The sequence below is a fragment of the Nothobranchius furzeri genome, chromosome 5 (genome assembly GCF_043380555.1).
Source record: "Nothobranchius furzeri strain GRZ-AD chromosome 5, NfurGRZ-RIMD1, whole genome shotgun sequence".
Taxonomy (NCBI): Eukaryota; Metazoa; Chordata; class Actinopteri; order Cyprinodontiformes; family Nothobranchiidae; genus Nothobranchius; species Nothobranchius furzeri.
The window spans coordinates 73,692,385-73,708,838 of record NC_091745.1 but is presented as its reverse complement, the minus strand read 5'-3'; the positions used below and the strand labels follow the sequence as shown (position 1 = coordinate 73,708,838).

Sequence of the window (16,454 nt, the reverse complement as noted above, 5' to 3'; positions counted from 1 at the left end):
TTTGTCGACATCCTTAAATCCATCCATCTATCCTGCTTTTCTCAGGGACGTTTTGGGTGGAGTAGTTCAGTTTATGCACCTCCGTTTTCTCCAATATGAGTATTTTTTTTTGCCATTTTCTTATATTTTGCTTACTCTTACTGGTGTGACTGTTTTTCTCCCTTTTAATTACGATTTGGCTGCTGGTTTGCATATCTTGGCTGGTTGCTTTTGCAGTTTTGTTGATGGTTTGTGTGTTTTGATTATTTCAATTTGCCTTGATAAAACAAACCTTTATGAGGCGATCGTAAATTTAGGAAATTACCTAAATGCATGGAATGTATAAATGCTAATATTACACTGACTAAGAAACAAGGTAATTTTTTTTTAAAGATGCTTTATCATCATGTGCCTTACGTCGCAATGATGGAGACTTTATTTCACGACTTGTCAGATAATAAGTCTGGTTTTTCTGTCTAAAGTAATTCCTGATTCACCTTCACAAGCAAACAGTTTTCAGTCTTTAAACAGACATTTAATTCATGTCAAAGGCCCAATGAGACAAAGTAGTGCATCATTTGTTCCTTCAAGTTTTTCAATAGTTGAAACAAATGATCAGAACTAATATAGCAACACGTTGACATCTTTATAGTAACAGATGACATTCATAGAAGACAGATTACTGCATAACAGGTTTATTTTTATATACAATAATGGGGAAATTTCACCACCACTAAAAAAAAAAATATTTTTTCCCCTATTTCAATGACTACTATACAATTTGTGCAAATAATGCAATTTGCAGAAATATAACAGCTATGGCGATTGCAAAAATCGAGTTTAATCATGTAAAATTAAATAAAAACATACATGTACCTATGCTGCTTTAATAAATGTAGCCAGTCAGCATGCATGGGATGAATTCTGCTGGGATTTGATGGAGCACTGTGGACTCGTAGGACACAGATCAGACGTGGAACAAACAACTGCGATTAAGAAGGAGGGGTCCAGCGGCATGGATTCACTGAACGGATCAGCATCACAGTTGACCTGGAGACAAATATTCTATAAATGGTTAATTAAATGCCACAAGTCCAGACTCATCAACAGCATCTTCCCCATGGGCCTTGTGGTTACCAAACAACCGGTAAACATACTACCTCCCACCCACCTAACCCACTTAAAGAGCCAAGGACTGGTACACACAAACACAATACATGTAATTACTCTTCTCAGCCTTTTTTGATTACATTGCATTTTTATGATGACTTCTTAGTTTATATGTAGAATCGAAAATCTATTCTATTTTGTTTTTACTTTGCAACTTCATAAAACCATTAAGCAGTGGTGTGTCCAGGCCTTAAATTGGGGTGGCCCAGGCGAGACACATTTTACCCATGGGTGGCACCTATGGTTCTGATTTCATTTTATTTTATTCATTTATTTGGAGGGAGGGTGGCACAAGTTATACACCCCATAGCCTTTTGCTGGCAATGTAAAGTCAATTTAAAGTAACACAAAATAGTTTTTTTTAACTTTAAGCTTTAACATTGAACTCAGTGATTGTTGAGTTTGAAACTTGATCAGTTTCCATATTTGACACTACTCAACAGCCTTCTGCTGGCCAGGTAATGCAGAGTTTTGTGGAGGAGGTAGGTGCCCTATAGGGGAGTTATTTACCTTCTTTATGGCTGTTATGCTAGCAGTTAGCTTTTTCAGTTTGCCCATCATCAACAAAAAGCACAAAAATAAGAAAAATAAGTTTGCTTTTTTATTGGCATCATGGTGGAGCCTGGAAGTAAAAGTAAGAGACTGATATCTTTGGAGGTGAGGCAAAGAGCTGAAACCAGAGTGAACATTGGTGCGGTCAGAGGGAGCTAAATGAGGCTACAAAATCATGGACTGATGCTGACCTGGCTTTGTTGTTACTGTTAATCATTTTTGTCCAACAGTGTGGATATTTTTACTTCGTGGTTTATTTTAGTATTAGTCGGCTCATGTTAGCTCGTTGATAGCGCTAGCTGCAGCAGGGTTGTTTACACCAGTTGTAATTCCACTTTCAACCAGTAGGTTGGAGGAGCAGGAAACTTCTTGGTATTACTTTAAATGGAACTCAGTCTGGTGGCCAATCAGATTCCAAGGGAGGCATGAGCTACCCCAAGCAACTCCCTGTACACACCCCTGCCGGTAAGCCTATACTGACGTAATATGATCCATAAAACAAAAGGAATTACCTGGGAGAATGATCGGAGCAAGAGGTGATCGTGGTGCATCCCTGCAAGGGAGGTGTCACTCGAGTTCTGGCTTAAACTCAGATGATAGGCCTGAGGAATGACAGTATTTGGACATGTGAGGTTGATGCTGTCACCACACAAACTCTAAAGTCTGAGGAGAGCTGCTCACCTGCAGCGCTACCTGCAGTGCAGCGTGCTGCACCCAGACTTCCTGCAGCTGAGCTGTAGAGAGCGCCGACACTCCATCTCTGCTTGCTCTTTCAGTTGCATTGATGTAGTAAGACCACACACACTTTCCAACCGTGTGCACACTCCTACTGTGATAGTAAACTGCAACAAAGCAGACACGGACATCATTAATTAATAAAGGAAGTTAATTTAATGAATAATATGCTAGCCTATAATAAAGTACAATACGAAAGAATAGAACATAAATGTGACATAACATTCATCAAAAGAAGTTTGTTTTGGAAGTAAAAACAAACTCTTCAGAATGAAAAAAACATGAAGGAAAAGTGAATTTAATAAAATAAAATTATCATAAAAACACTTTCCATCCTAAAGACTAACAAAAATGAGCCAAAGTAAAAACACTCTACAGGTGATAGACACGTCCTTTCTTATTCTACGCTCCACCAAGACAGGATTTTACACGACCCTAAACAGTTGACTATGATCAAAAGTACAAATTATTTAATTTGAATATGTTTAGTGAAATACCTGCATTAACATATTTCCAAACCTGACACCTTAAACATTATGTCAGACATGTTGTTTAACCCAAACATGTGACTATTCCTTACTCTCAGGTACAAGAAGATGAAAGATATCTTTGGCAATTAGGAAACCCACTGCCCCATAGTTCATGGCTCTAATAAAAGGAAAAAAAATGAAATTCATTGATTAATTGTGTGAAAAATATTAATTAAAATTGCATGTACAAGTGCTGATCTTACTTTGGATAGGTAGGATGGAAAAAAGGAGGGATGAACATTCCCATTGGAAAGAGAAGCTCAGCGTCCAGAGAGAATGGTGTGACGGACAGACTGAAAAAAACGTGAGAAGATTATTGTAAGTCTGAGACGATCATCTAGTATCTAGTATCTAACGGCTGTAGGTTGTGATGAAAACACTTGCACATCAGCAGCCTCGATCGGGGCGGTCAAGAGTTTACTGCGTCTGTTCTGCCACAAAGACAGCAGCTGAAGGTAGTTGGAGAAGAAGCTGTTGGTGCGGATAGTCACCTGAAATCAATCAAGTCGTTGGATCAATGATGGCTTAAACCTATGGGGTGCCATTTGTAAAGTCAATCAGTCCTAACTTAACAACATTTGGGGTTATTTAGTCTTTCATATGAGAATAAATATGGGAGTTCATTCTCAAAGTAATATTATTCATACATTTATCAATGTTAAAGTTCCCAACTAAACATTTAGTTAGCAAGCTAAATATTTAATTTAGAGTTAAATGTTTATTTTACAAACTGAATATTTATGTCTGACCTAAACATTTGTTTTGTAATATAAATATTTAATTTATTAACTACATTTGTAATTTGGAGCTAAATATTTAGTTTACAAACTAAATTTATTTGATTAAAAATATTTGTTGTCCAAAATAAATATTTAGATCCCAACTAAATATTTATTTTGGAGCTAAACATTTAGTTTGGAAATTCAACATTTAGGTTTAGCCCCAAAATAAATATTTAGCTTGGATCAAAGTATTTATTTTGGAAAATAAATATTTAATTTGGAGCTAAATAAAATAGTTATTTTACAAAACGAATATTTAGGTCTGATGTAAATATTTAGTTTATAAAATAAATATTTATCTGTAAATTAAATATTTAGCTTATTAACTAATTATTTAGTCTACAAACTAAATATTTAGTTTGTAGACTAAATATTTACGTCAGACCTAAATGTATATTTAGTAAAATAACTATTTTATTTAGCTCCAAATTAAACATTTATTTAGTAAATAAAATTGTTATTCTTACAAACTAAATATTTAGGTCTGACAAAAATATGTTGTTTATAAAATAAATATCTACCTCTAAATTATTTAGTTGGGAACTTTAACATTTTTAAATGTGTGAATGACATGGGGCTTTGACTTTGAAAAATGAACTACCACTGTTTTTCTCCCAGAATACCGCTGCAGAATCATGACTCCTTAACTTTACAAAGTGCACCCCACTTGAACCCGGGTGTTAATTTTCTGTTTGTGATGTACCTTAGAGAAGAAAATGTCAAGGTCATCTCCACCAGAAACCTCCTCTGAAGACCTCAGCCGTGGAATCAAAGAGTTAACCTGCAGAAAGAAAAGTTGAACTGAAGTCAAACTAAATCTCAATCGATGCAGAAATACTTAGTCTCGTTACCTTTTGCATGACGAGCTCAGACGAGTTTCGATCCACCCACTTGAGCTCATTTAATTTGGATTTGAGGGAGTCAAAGACGTTTTCAATCATCTCCTCAGCCTGTTGAAGATGAAAGAAATCTTTAGTCAGCCTAAATTTAAGGCCCTGTCCACACTTAGTCGGGGATCTGCCAAAACGTAGATATTTTTCCACGTTTTGGCCTGTCATCCACACGAAAACGGAGTTTTTTCACACGAAAACTGATCTTTTTAAAAACTCCGGCCAAAGTGAAGATCTGCGTTTTCTCCGTTTTGGGTGTCTGCGTGTGGACAGACAAAACCGGAGTTTTAAGGTCCGCAACGTCACTTTCTGCGACAAAAAAATGCTGACATCACGTGTGCGACCTGTGTTTACACTAGCCGACAGCATGGATGCCCTCGGAGCTGCGCTCGCTTTATCAATTGTCCAAGCGCTTTTTGCTTGTTTGTTTTTGCAAGCGGAATTACTGCTCCTTACGGAAGACCACAGACGAAGGACGAGGTTAAGAACGGGGGAAGTACTGCCGCCTACAGGTCTGGCATGTCCTTAACAACGTATTTATCCAGGTACGTGTGGACAGAGTTCTTTTTTTAAAAAACGAGGTGGTGTGGATGCGAGTTTTTGGAGGGGCGGATATTTGTTTTTTTTTTTAAACCCGGCTACGTGTGGACTAGGCCTAAATCTTTAAGGAGCTCCAGGGTGTCTCCTCACCTCTCTGAGTGCCGTCTTTTGGCCGAGAAGGTGAGTGAGAACTGAGTCAAACCCTCTCTCGGTTTCCAGCACACAGTGTCTCCAGAGAGGAACTTCCTGGTGAAAAGTCCCACAGAGGAAACGTGACAAATCAATTGACAGGTGCAGTTTTATTATTTTTATTGAAGCCTAAATTCCTGACCTCCACAGAGTGACCCAAAGCCAGGGTGTAATTTTTTGCCGTTTCAGAAAAGCGAGAGTCCATAGCAGGCATCAAGGTGTGCAGCAGATTGAAGATCATGAATGTATGAAGAGGACCGCTAAATAGAAACAAACAGGAGGATAAAAGCATAAAAAGATGTCAACTTTATTCTCCACGTTCTAATAAAGTTACAGTACCTGTTGCTCAGTTCGTGCCGGTTCAGCCATTTGTTAACGGTGCGGGACATTTGAACGATGTAAGGTAAGTTATGCAGGAGGACGTGATCGTCTTCACTGAGCGACAGTGGGTGGAAAGCGGTCTGCAGGCAGCCTAACCAGTCAATTGCAGGGGCCCGTCTCTGTGCAGGAGTTTAAATAAGAAAATCAACTTATTATCAGACAGAATTCAGACACTGTGGCTTTTTATTCTGAATCCACGTGCAGAGATTCCAGTTTTCCAATTCACAACTTGCTGATTATGATACACCACAAATATATTGACGCAACTCATCACTAGCAGCATCTAAAATGATGTTTTTATTTATACATTCTAGTTAACAGTGACACGTGAGGTAAGTCTGTTCCATTCAACGATTTCTTTGACAAAGGAAGGACTCGTAAGCAAGGTGCCTGGCCTGGCCTGACATCGCCTTGCCAAGCCAGGCACCTTGACATTGAGAAACACTCCTTTAGATCATAGAAAGGGGTCAGACACTTTTGAAGCTACTTTAGGAATTTTAAACCACGATGAGCTGCACAAACTAACGACTCGGTCCACAAGTCGTCCGCAGTCAGTAGCAACCTCCACACCAAAGGTGTTACACAGCTAGCCCAGATGAGCTTCTTCAGTTATGTTGCATTCACATTTGCTAGAGACCTGGATAATAGCTAACATGCAGGTGGTACCTGTAGCTCTTTTATGGTCATGCGCTGATGGAGCTGTCCTTTGGACAGACGGTAGTGCCGAGGTGAAGCTGCTACAGCCAGCTCAGAGGACAACGAGATGAACGATCCCACGTGAATCATTATTTCGCCCGGCGGGGATCCCAGCAGATTCAGGAACTTCTGACACGAGGCTAGGAAAGGACGAAGCGTCTGAAATAGTAGAGACGGTCTTTTTTTAGATTATTTAGAAACCTTGAATGAATCTGCGTCTGAGCGGTGATTACCGACCTTGGCGTTAGCTTGGGACTTTTCTGTCTTTCTGTTCCATTCGATTGGAATCAACAAGTCTGGCTGATCGATCTGTTGTGAGGGGGACACCTGAGTTAACGCCACTCTGCTTCCATCACAACACTCTGGTTTACATCATCGTTACTGGCCTGTATGTATCTTTGGTGTGTCCCACTGGCAGTCTCATTTGGGTCTTTGCCCACGTAGAGATTGAAGAAGGGGAAAGTGCTGTAGTCTCTCATTAGCACACCTAGTGTGGAGTTGAAATCCGTCTTGTTCCACCGTCCCGATACGGCCCAACCTCCCAGCTGCAAACAGAAAACAACACATAATATCTAAAACCACAGAGGACAGCAAGAGAAGGGGCCTCTATGACCGGATGTGGAGTCTGGTTTGGGGTTTTGGGATGAATCTGGGAGTAGTGGGAGGTAGGAAGGATTATTTCAGCGTGCTTCGTCTTTTTTTGCAGCGACGTCCTGCGGCAACAGAGGACAGAAGCAAACAGAAACTGGCAAATTTTACTTCCTGCATATCCGCACAACCAGCAGGCTGAAAAAGAGCATGCTGGAACGTACAAAAGGGTCTGCTTTTCACCATCCAACTGACCACAGTATAACCTTTCATCTACATGCATAAATCCACTTTCTATTTGGCCTTCCAAACCCAGAAGGTTCTGCTCAGTGCTTGTTGACATACCAGAAGACAAAAACACTGGAGACAAAGCAGTCTCCCGAGGTCATGCACTCTCTGCGTAAGAGCCAGACTTCGGCATTCTTCACTCTGAAGAAGGTGAGGCTTCCCTGATTTTACAGTTATAAGTTAACTAATCATATGTGATGATTAATATTCACCTCACATAAGAGTTTTAACCCTCCCACTGTCTTCAAGGGTGACCCCGCCAGGAATGTTGACCACTGAGATGGATTGATGGTTTATCCCTTGAGGTCCACGTGGCAGGGGTGAGGAGTGAGCACCCCTAACCTAACCTTGCCTAACCCTAACCACCTAATCACTCGGCAGCCAGGTGAGGGAGGAGAAAGATGCATCAATAATCGGAGCTCCCTGAATCGTAATCGAATCGTGATGTTCCTGAAGTTTCCCAGTTTTAAAAACATCTGTGTGTCTGAAGGAGGCGTGGCTTTCTGAGGAATGCTTTGATAAAGCCTTCAAGACACGGCACATTCTGATTTACCACATGGACGTAATTTTAACTTTGGGGGGGGGGGGGGGCACACACACACACACACACACACCCAGTATGAGGACCAGAGGTGTGTGTGGGGGGTTGTATCTTTACAGTAATGGGAAACGGGCTTCAACACAAACGGTTGTTTTCCGCTTGGTCCTAGAACTCAACCACTGTCTATTTAATATAGTGTAATATTGTTTTTGGATGGTAAAATCTTGACTTTGGAAAAAGTAGGGGGCACATGTCCCCCCCGTCCCCCCCAAAAATTACGTCCATGATTTGCCAGAATACGCCAGAAATTACAAATAATGAGTTTAATAAAACAAGAACTACTTCTCGAGTAATTCAGTTTAAGCTGACTCCCGATTCGGCCAAATCGGGAAAGAAGCCTCTTTTGAAACAATCTCTTCTGACACGCAGTCAAAAGCCTCTCTTCGACGCTGCGAGCCGATACAGCCAAACAGCTTTTCCAGAGCTACTTCAACTCAAACATCCACCTTGGACGCTTGAGTCACGGTCTGCGTCTGCCCCTTCCTTCATGTGCCTCCTGGTGTTTCTCCATCCTCTCTAGGTGCTCCTTTTGTGTCTTCTAGCGCCCTCATGTGTCATGTCTGCGTCTTCCTCATGTGTCTCCTGGTGTTCCCCATTTGCCCTTTAGGTTCCCCCCCTCAGACATCCCTTTCCCAGGTCCTGTGCTCTCTTGGCCACCTCTTAGCCACGCCCCTGTTGTTTCTTTCTATAGTGTTTTCCTTTAGTGTCAGCTTCCCCTTAGTATGTTAGTCATGGTTCATGCTTTCTGGTCTTTTGTTTTTTCTCTTAGGTCATTTCCTTTGTTACTGCCTTTCAGTATTTAGTGTGTTTTCTTCCTCCTCCCTGATTTAGTAATTGTATTCACCTGGTCCCTCTCCCCACACACCTGCAGTTATCTCCCTCTCATCTTCCCAGTCTATTTAAGCCCTGTCTTGTCTCTGTGTTGTTGTTGGTCTGTTGTATGTTTGTCAGCGTTGTTTCGTGCTCTAGTTGAGCTTATGTCTCCAGGTTTTGGTGCTCTCAGTGAGCTTTTGTTTTTGTTACCAGGGTTTTTGGATTTTTGGACTTTTGGCTCGCTGCCTTTGGATTTATTTTTATTTGTCCTGCTAAATAAAGCATATTTACTTTACATCATCTCCAGCCTCATGTCATCCTGGGTTTCTGCATATTTGGGTCCTAAACCTCCTCAAAACGTGACAGCTTGTGTGTTGCATATGAGAGGATTTGTACGCGTGCGAGTGAAACAGGAAGGCTCTCTGTGTATCTTTTTTGCTAAAAAGACAGAACAGCATTTTTTGTGACTTCGTTTACAAAAATCTGGTTTTAAAACATCGGATTTTAAGATTAAAATGAAACTTTTACGTAGAGAACTCCACTAACCAGAGCTTAAAAGATAAGAGACATTTTAAAAACCGGTGGCGTGGAAAGTTTCCCCAAAAGGACGTTATGACCCCCATACCTTCTGGATGAGTTGGAGGAAGGGCTCTGCTCCTGCAGTTTCGATGGATCTTCTGTCCAAACAGGACCGGTAGAAGTCTTTAGTCTTCTGAACAGCCGAACTTCTTGAGTTCTGGTTGGATTCTAATACACAGATACATTTGTTTTAGCACGTTTGTTTGCTAGCAGCTTTGGCGGAACATTTAACAAAGCGCTTTACAGATTTGAATCATTTGGATGAACGTCTGTCTGGTTTAGGTGAACACCACAGCTTATCCGACCTAGCAAACGGCTCATTTAGTCTTTTGACAAACTTTGTGCTGTTGTGTGACGTGGTCAGGGTCAGGATTAGTCTTCCACAACACAAACTGCAAGTGCAAACAGAACACGGGGATATTGAAATATTGCATGACATTTAAAATACAGTAACTCTCATTTAAACTTTCCACCAACAAACAGCAATAAATCCCTCATTTCTCAACACAAGATGATCTTGGAGGACGTGCTGTATGTTTCCTTTAGTTAATGCAAGACTGAAATATATCCTCATTGAATTGTTGTTTGCTCTATGCCAGGGGTCCTCAATTATTATGGTCCGAGGGCCACGCACAAAAAAGACCTAGAAGCAAGGGGGGGGGGGGGGGGCAGACAGGAAACAAGAACTCCTTTAACTTAAAATGAACCAAAGCTTCCTCCCAGTTTCTCTTTAAGCTGAATTTAACATCAGTTTATCTTCATGAAACAAAAGAATAAAGTGGAACAAGAATTTCTATCTTCTATTTCTCTCCTTTTAACTTCTCTGTGTCCCTAAATAAAAGAGACAGATGATCACGCTGCAGCCGCCGTCATCGACCCCGCTCCCTCCCCAAGACCGGACCTCCTGACATCACAGCACTCTGACTGGTCTGACTGAGCGCTTCCAGGAGAAACAATAATGAAATGATGAAAATAATGCGTGTTTGGAGGAGCGTCCTCCGATCCTCTCTCTTGTGTGAGCAGATGATCTCTCTCTCTCTCTCTCTCTCTCTCTCTCTCTCTCTCTCTCTCTCTCTCTCTCTCTCTCTCTCTCTCTCTCTCTCTCTCTCTCTCTCTCTCTCTCTCTCTCTCTCTCTCTCTCTCTCTCTCTCTCTCTCTCTCTCTCTCTCTCTCTCTCTCTCTCTCTCTCTCTCTCTCTCTCTCTCTCTCTCTCTCTCTCTCTCTCTCTCTCTCTCTCTCTCTCTCTCTCTCTCTCTCTCTCTCTCTCTCTCTCTCTCTCTCTCTCTCTCTCAACATAATTCACGGCCCAAATCCAACAGAACCGGTCGGGCTGATTCGGTTTGGGTTCGGTCTCAGGTTATAACTCCAGCGCTCAGCCCTGCAGTACCACATAAAGTTTCCTACCCGGTGAATGTGGAGAACACCGCTCTGACAGATTTGGATGATGCGCTGGTGCCGCCGTTAAAATAACAAAACTACATTCCACTATAATGGATTATGGTACTCTTCTGTGATGCAGACTCGTTTAAGCCCGCATCTCATGCATTGATTATTTGATTGTTTTCCTCAGCTCTATCCTACACCTCCCGGTCGGCCGTCGGGGGTGGGGGGTGCGCGCGTAGTTTGGGGGCCACAAAGAGAGGGCTTGCGGGCCGGACGTGGCCCGCGGGCCGCCATTTGCGGACCACTGCTCTATGCTGACTATGTTTCTTCCAGGAGAAGACATAGTCAGGAGTCCTCCTGCATCCACTCTGGGAGGTGATGAGGTGATGCATAGTGTCCATTTGTCCCTGAACACGGTATTAGGAGTAAATCCATCAACAACTACCCTCCGTGTTGCCTTGAATAATCATAATCCTTAAACTTTTCCAGTGTCACATCTTCTGCTTCTTACCTAAAATCTCTCTGACATATTGCAGCAGCACATTTTTTCGACTCAGCATCTTGTCTTCTCTCAGTTTTGCATATGACGTCTCTCCATTTTGTCTCTCCGGCAGCACAGACTTTTCCATCTGGTTTTGTGGATGACCTCGGATGCCCTGACCTCTCTGTCTCCCCCTGTTCTTTTGTAGCAGTCTGCTTGATCCACAGGGGGACATGAAGTAACCACAGGGCTGCGTGAAGGGGTCGGTAGACGTGGACAGGCGAGCTTCAGCCCACCGACATGCTGGAGAGAGACAGGAAGGCACTAAAGAGACAAATTAAGGGATTTTGGAAAGGAAACGACAGATCTGTGAATTTATTGTCTCATATGGTTGTGTTGCATATTTCTGCCTCTTCCTACCAGCGGCTGCATCTTGTCTATGAAAGTTGTGATGGATGTAGTAGATCAATCCCAGAATAGCAGCCCAGACTGTTAATCCCAACATGAAGAGAAGCGCTCTCTGGTGTTTCATCCACGCTGGCTTTTCTTGGTGCTCGTGGCGGGACAGTGGCTCTGGCTGCAGCACAGGCTGGAGTTGGATTTGTTCCTGGAGCTGGTGGGGATCAGTGGTGGGGGGTGGGTGCTGTTTTAGAGGTGGAGGCGCTTTCCCCCTCTCAGGTTCTGATTGTGACAAGAAGTGGAGTGACAGCTGAGGCTGAAAGTTAGAAAAGACAAAGTCATTGAAAAGAAGATACTGCAAACACGGCTTTGTTAATAAAAAATTTGCAGGACTCTGTGAAAAAAACAATTAGCTGGACTGTTAATGTTGCTAGAAACACCATCTAGATTTAGGTTGCGTCAAATTAATAATAATAATAATAATAATAATAATAATAATAGTAATAATAATAATAATAATAATAATAATAATAACAATAGTAATAATAATAATAATAATAATGCATTGGGCGCAGTGATTGGAGCTGTTGCCTTGCAGCAAGAAGGTCCTGGGATCGCTTCCCGGCCTGGGATCTTTCTGCATGGAGTTTGCATGTTCTCCCTGTGCATGCGTGGGTTCTCTCCGGGTACTCTGGCTTCCTCCCACAGTCCAAAAACATGACTGTTAGGCTGATTGGTCTGTCTAAATTGTCCTTAGGTGTGAGTGTGTGTGTGTGCATGATTGTTTGTCCTGTGTGTCTCTGTGTTGCCCTGTGATGGACTGGCTCTCTGTCCAGGGTGTACCCCGCCTGATTGCCCGTTGATAGGCACCAGCCTCCCCCCCCCCCTCCCCCCCTATGACCCTGTGTGGACAAGCGGGTTCAGACAATGGATGGATGGATAATGCATTGAACATATGTAGCACATTTTTAGGACACCCAAAGATGCTTTCACACACTCTCACATTGACACACTGCTAGTGATGGTAAGCTACTTTGTAGCTACAGCCGCCCTGGGGCGGTCTGACAGAGGTGAGGCTGCCATTTGGTGCCGTCGGCCCCTCTAACCATCACCAACACAGGCAAGTTGGGTGAAGTGTCTTGCCCAAGGACACAACCGCAGAATACCCCCGGCGGGAGCTGGAATCGAACCCATGAGGCAACCCGCTCTACCTCCTGAGCTACTGCTGCCCCAAATTACTTCAGGTTATGAACGGGTTGGTTTTTTCTTTAGTTTAGCTTTGATTGGGTTGCATTGAATTATTGAAGGTTTTGCAAGGTTGTACCTGTGTCTCGGGGCTGCACAGTGGTGCAGTGGCTATCTTTGTTGCTTTGCAACGGGAAGGTGCAGGGTTTTAATTCTGGCATGAAGTTTACATGGGCCGTTTCTCAATATGCATACTTGTCTGTACTTGTATACTCACGTCCTTGTAGACGTCATCAACTATGGCCCAAGGACTGTTCCAATACTCAGTATGCATCATGGCAAATTTGCACAATGTTCCCAGATGTGTTCTTCATTCTATCAAGGATGCATCAATGCATCCTTCTGCAGACTCGGGACAGCAAAATTGCCTGCACTACATTGAGTTGCAGCCTTTATGAGGAGAAAGCTAATAACTGTAGAGTTTTATATCAGAAATACCAATAAAGAGCTATGGAGTTGTCTGTTATTGTAAATAATTATGTGTAACCTGTAAAAGTTGCTGTGTGTGTTTTGGTTATACTTTTCATGATCCCTCAAAATGCTAATTAGCTAACTCACTATCAAAATAAAAACAGAGTAGGTCTGTTTTGATAAAAAATTAATAATACAAATAATGTTTTCTTTGTTATCTAAGTAACCAACTAGACTTTTATTTTTAAGTCAGGTCATTTAACCATAGCTAGAAACAAGCAGTGCCTGATGCCATGATGCAACAGAGTACGGTTCTGTTCCAAATGCTGTCCTCGTCCTCCTATACTTGTACGTACTAATTACATTTCAGTTCAACTCAGTTTGTTTACAAAGCACAAAATCACAACAAGAATCATCTCAAGGCACTTTCTGAAATAAACATTCCACTTGAACCTACAGTGCATTGAGTCCAGTCCATTATGCCACTTAGTTAAAAGTTTACTATGTATGGAAACTCAGCAGATTGCATCGAGTCACAGACTTGTTGTGTCAGACTTCCCCAAACTAAGCAAGCATGTAGCGACAGTGGAGAGGAAAACTTCCCTTTAACAGGAAGAAACCTCCTGCAGATCCTGGCTCAGTGTGCGCGGTCATCCGCCACGGCTGACTGGGGGTTTGAGCAGATACACTAAAATAAACTGATGAACTAGTAGTAGCACTTTCCATGTTAAAGACAGTAAAAAGATTAAAAAAGATCCAGATCAAATAAGCTCCAAATACAAAAAAAAGAGACAAATACAAGTCTTTTATACAGTGGTTGCTAAATAACCTTTCCTTAAAGTTACAATAGATAGATTTAAAACTTTAAGCTGGAGCTTTAACATTGATCTCAGTGATTGTTGAGTTAGAAACTTGACCATTTTTACATCTGACACAACTCTGCAGCCTTCTGCTGACCAAAAAACAACACTAGATAGTTTTGTGGAGCGGGTAGGTGCCCTAGAAGGCACTCTTTGACTGCTTTACGGTTGTTAGCTGTAATGCTAAATTAGCATGTTAGTTCACTGATTATCAGAGCACAAGAAGAAGGAAAAGAAGTTTGCTTGTACTGTTGGCATCATGACAGAGCCTGGAAGTAAAACTAATAGAGTAGCGTCTTTGGAGGCTAAGCAAATCGCTAAAACCAGAGTGAACATTGGCGCAGCCTACACTAGTTTGAGGGAGCTAAAGGAGGCTACAATATCACGAACTGATGGTGACCTGGCTTTGTTGCTACTGGACTTATAAGTAATATTTATTTGTCCAAGGGTGTGGTACTTTTTACTTTGTGGTTTATTTTAGTATTAGTTGGCTCATGTTAGTGTTAGCTCGTCGTTAGCGTTACCTACATTAGGCTGCAGCAGGGTTGTTTACGACAGTTGTAAATCTACTTTCAACCAGTTGGGCAGAGGAGCAGGAAACTTCTCTGTGCTACTTTAAAGAGCAAGTCAGCTCCTACCAGTCTTACTCCACTCCCACTTCCTGTTTGAAAAAGGCAACAAATGCGGTTTCCTGGCAGACCGCGAAGGTGGAGTCACTAACAAATGCACACACAAAGGCTCAAAACGACATTGTGACATCATAATGTACCAGCTACCACCATCGAGTACCTCTTAGCCAATAGCGATGGCAGATTTAAAGTCAAATACAGGGCAGAGTTTTTACCTCTGACAGTGTTAGGCAGAATATTTAAATTTTAACTTAGATGCGCTGAAGTGCAAAAATTATTTACTGCACGTGTCTACAGCACAATTAGACACTCATTTATGTGGTTTATCAGCAAAGAAAAGTTGATTTGGTGGTGACTTGCCCTTTAACCTTTGAAACAAACCTCCATCAATTATCCTAGCTTTGGGTGAATTTTCTCAGTCAACTAAAAACGTAATTATTCATTTATTCAAATGTTTAGAACATAATTCATCACAACAGTTCTCAAACATAAACCATAAAATGACTAGGAGGTGTTATACTGTGAATTCTGAATCACACAAGCACCACAGCTCATAAACAGCATGAAACACCATTTTATGAGTGAGTAGGCGGGAGTGCTTTTAATAACTGTTTACAGGTCTTTTACGGAGTTGGACCTAAATGAGCAGTTCCAGGACACAAAAACAATCCTAACATTTAATCATCAGCATTCACACCCCAGATTAGAACCCTTCTATAAACAGTATTCATGGATTAGACAATCCAAGAGCTGAGTAACGCACAAAACTCACGGACGCACACATGAACACGGTTACTGGGTAGTTTGAAAGTGAAACGTTCCTGAATCATTTTAACATTTGGAGTCTAAATAGTTTGGAGCCTCGTTGTTTTTTAGTTTTTCTGATCGCCAAAATGCTTTGTGTGGATGCGGTTTGAACTTCAAAGCTGCTGCAAATCGTCCAAAAGATTCCCAAAAACTTGAATAATTTGTTGAGCCATCATCAAATTATCTTTGTCTTCAGATTTTTTTATATTTAATCATTATTGCAAAAAATAGATGAAGTTTTTGTCTCTAAACTCCTTAACAGGTGAGTGGACCACCCTCCCTCTCTTTATAATTAAACCTTTAAAATAAATTCCCCTTTATTAACGTTACTTAGTGCATTATTAAGCATTAATAAACCAAGGGTCCATTTATTAACGTCATCAACTATTAGGTGTCCTTAGGGTTAGGACAAAGGGCCAGGAGGGCGTATGCTTCATAATGCATTACACAATATGGCAAAGCAGTTAATACTTTTAATTGTTTATTAATGCTTAATAATGCACTAACATTAACAGAGCTTTATTGTAAAGAGTTTTATTTTTAGATCTTACCTCAAGTTCTGACGTCAGACTCATTTTGTTTGTACGTTGTCTCGTCTCTTCACGTGTTCCTGCTGTCCGTGCATCAAACTGCGATCATCTCTGCTCTGTATCTGTGTGCATCACCCACTTCTTCCCTGATCGGACACTTCTGCAGACATCTTCATGTTGTAGCTAAAGACAGAACTACTGGGTTTTACACTTGCCGCCTCGTGTTTGCAGCCTGAAACGCATTAGGATCAAAGGCACATGCACGGGTGAGGTAACAGCCGACTTGTGCGGGTGAGCTCTTCTTCCTGGAAAGGATCTCCACAAACTGCACACACACATCAACTATCGTCATTATCAGTGCAACGCATGGCTGCTGACGACTGATAGAGCAGCCTG

At 41.7% G+C, this 16,454-nt stretch overlaps 1 protein-coding gene across 2 annotated transcripts; it reads right to left on the bottom strand.

Annotated features, from left to right (window-relative positions):
- Positions 1–603: 603 nt before the first annotated feature.
- On the bottom strand, positions 604–16,395 carry kel (Kell metallo-endopeptidase (Kell blood group)). 2 transcript variants are annotated; one of them, XM_015950186.3, is made up of 18 exons: positions 16,080–16,395; positions 11,598–11,892; positions 11,208–11,501; positions 9,360–9,481; positions 6,831–6,989; positions 6,682–6,753; positions 6,415–6,603; positions 5,707–5,867; positions 5,510–5,627; positions 5,329–5,424; positions 4,600–4,698; positions 4,452–4,529; positions 3,351–3,457; positions 3,170–3,259; positions 3,017–3,084; positions 2,383–2,543; positions 2,214–2,303; positions 604–1,029 (listed from the first exon to the last, which is right to left on the bottom strand). In XM_015950186.3, the coding sequence occupies exons 1-18, from the start codon at positions 16,101–16,103 to the stop codon at positions 883–885; spliced, it is 2,370 nt and encodes a 789-aa protein (XP_015805672.3). In that variant the 5' UTR covers positions 16,104–16,395; the 3' UTR covers positions 604–882. The 2 variants fall into 2 exon arrangements, with proteins under 2 accessions (XP_015805672.3, XP_015805673.3); XM_015950187.3 differs by having other exon boundaries at positions 11,208–11,480.
- Between the last annotated feature and the right edge of the window lie 59 nt (positions 16,396–16,454).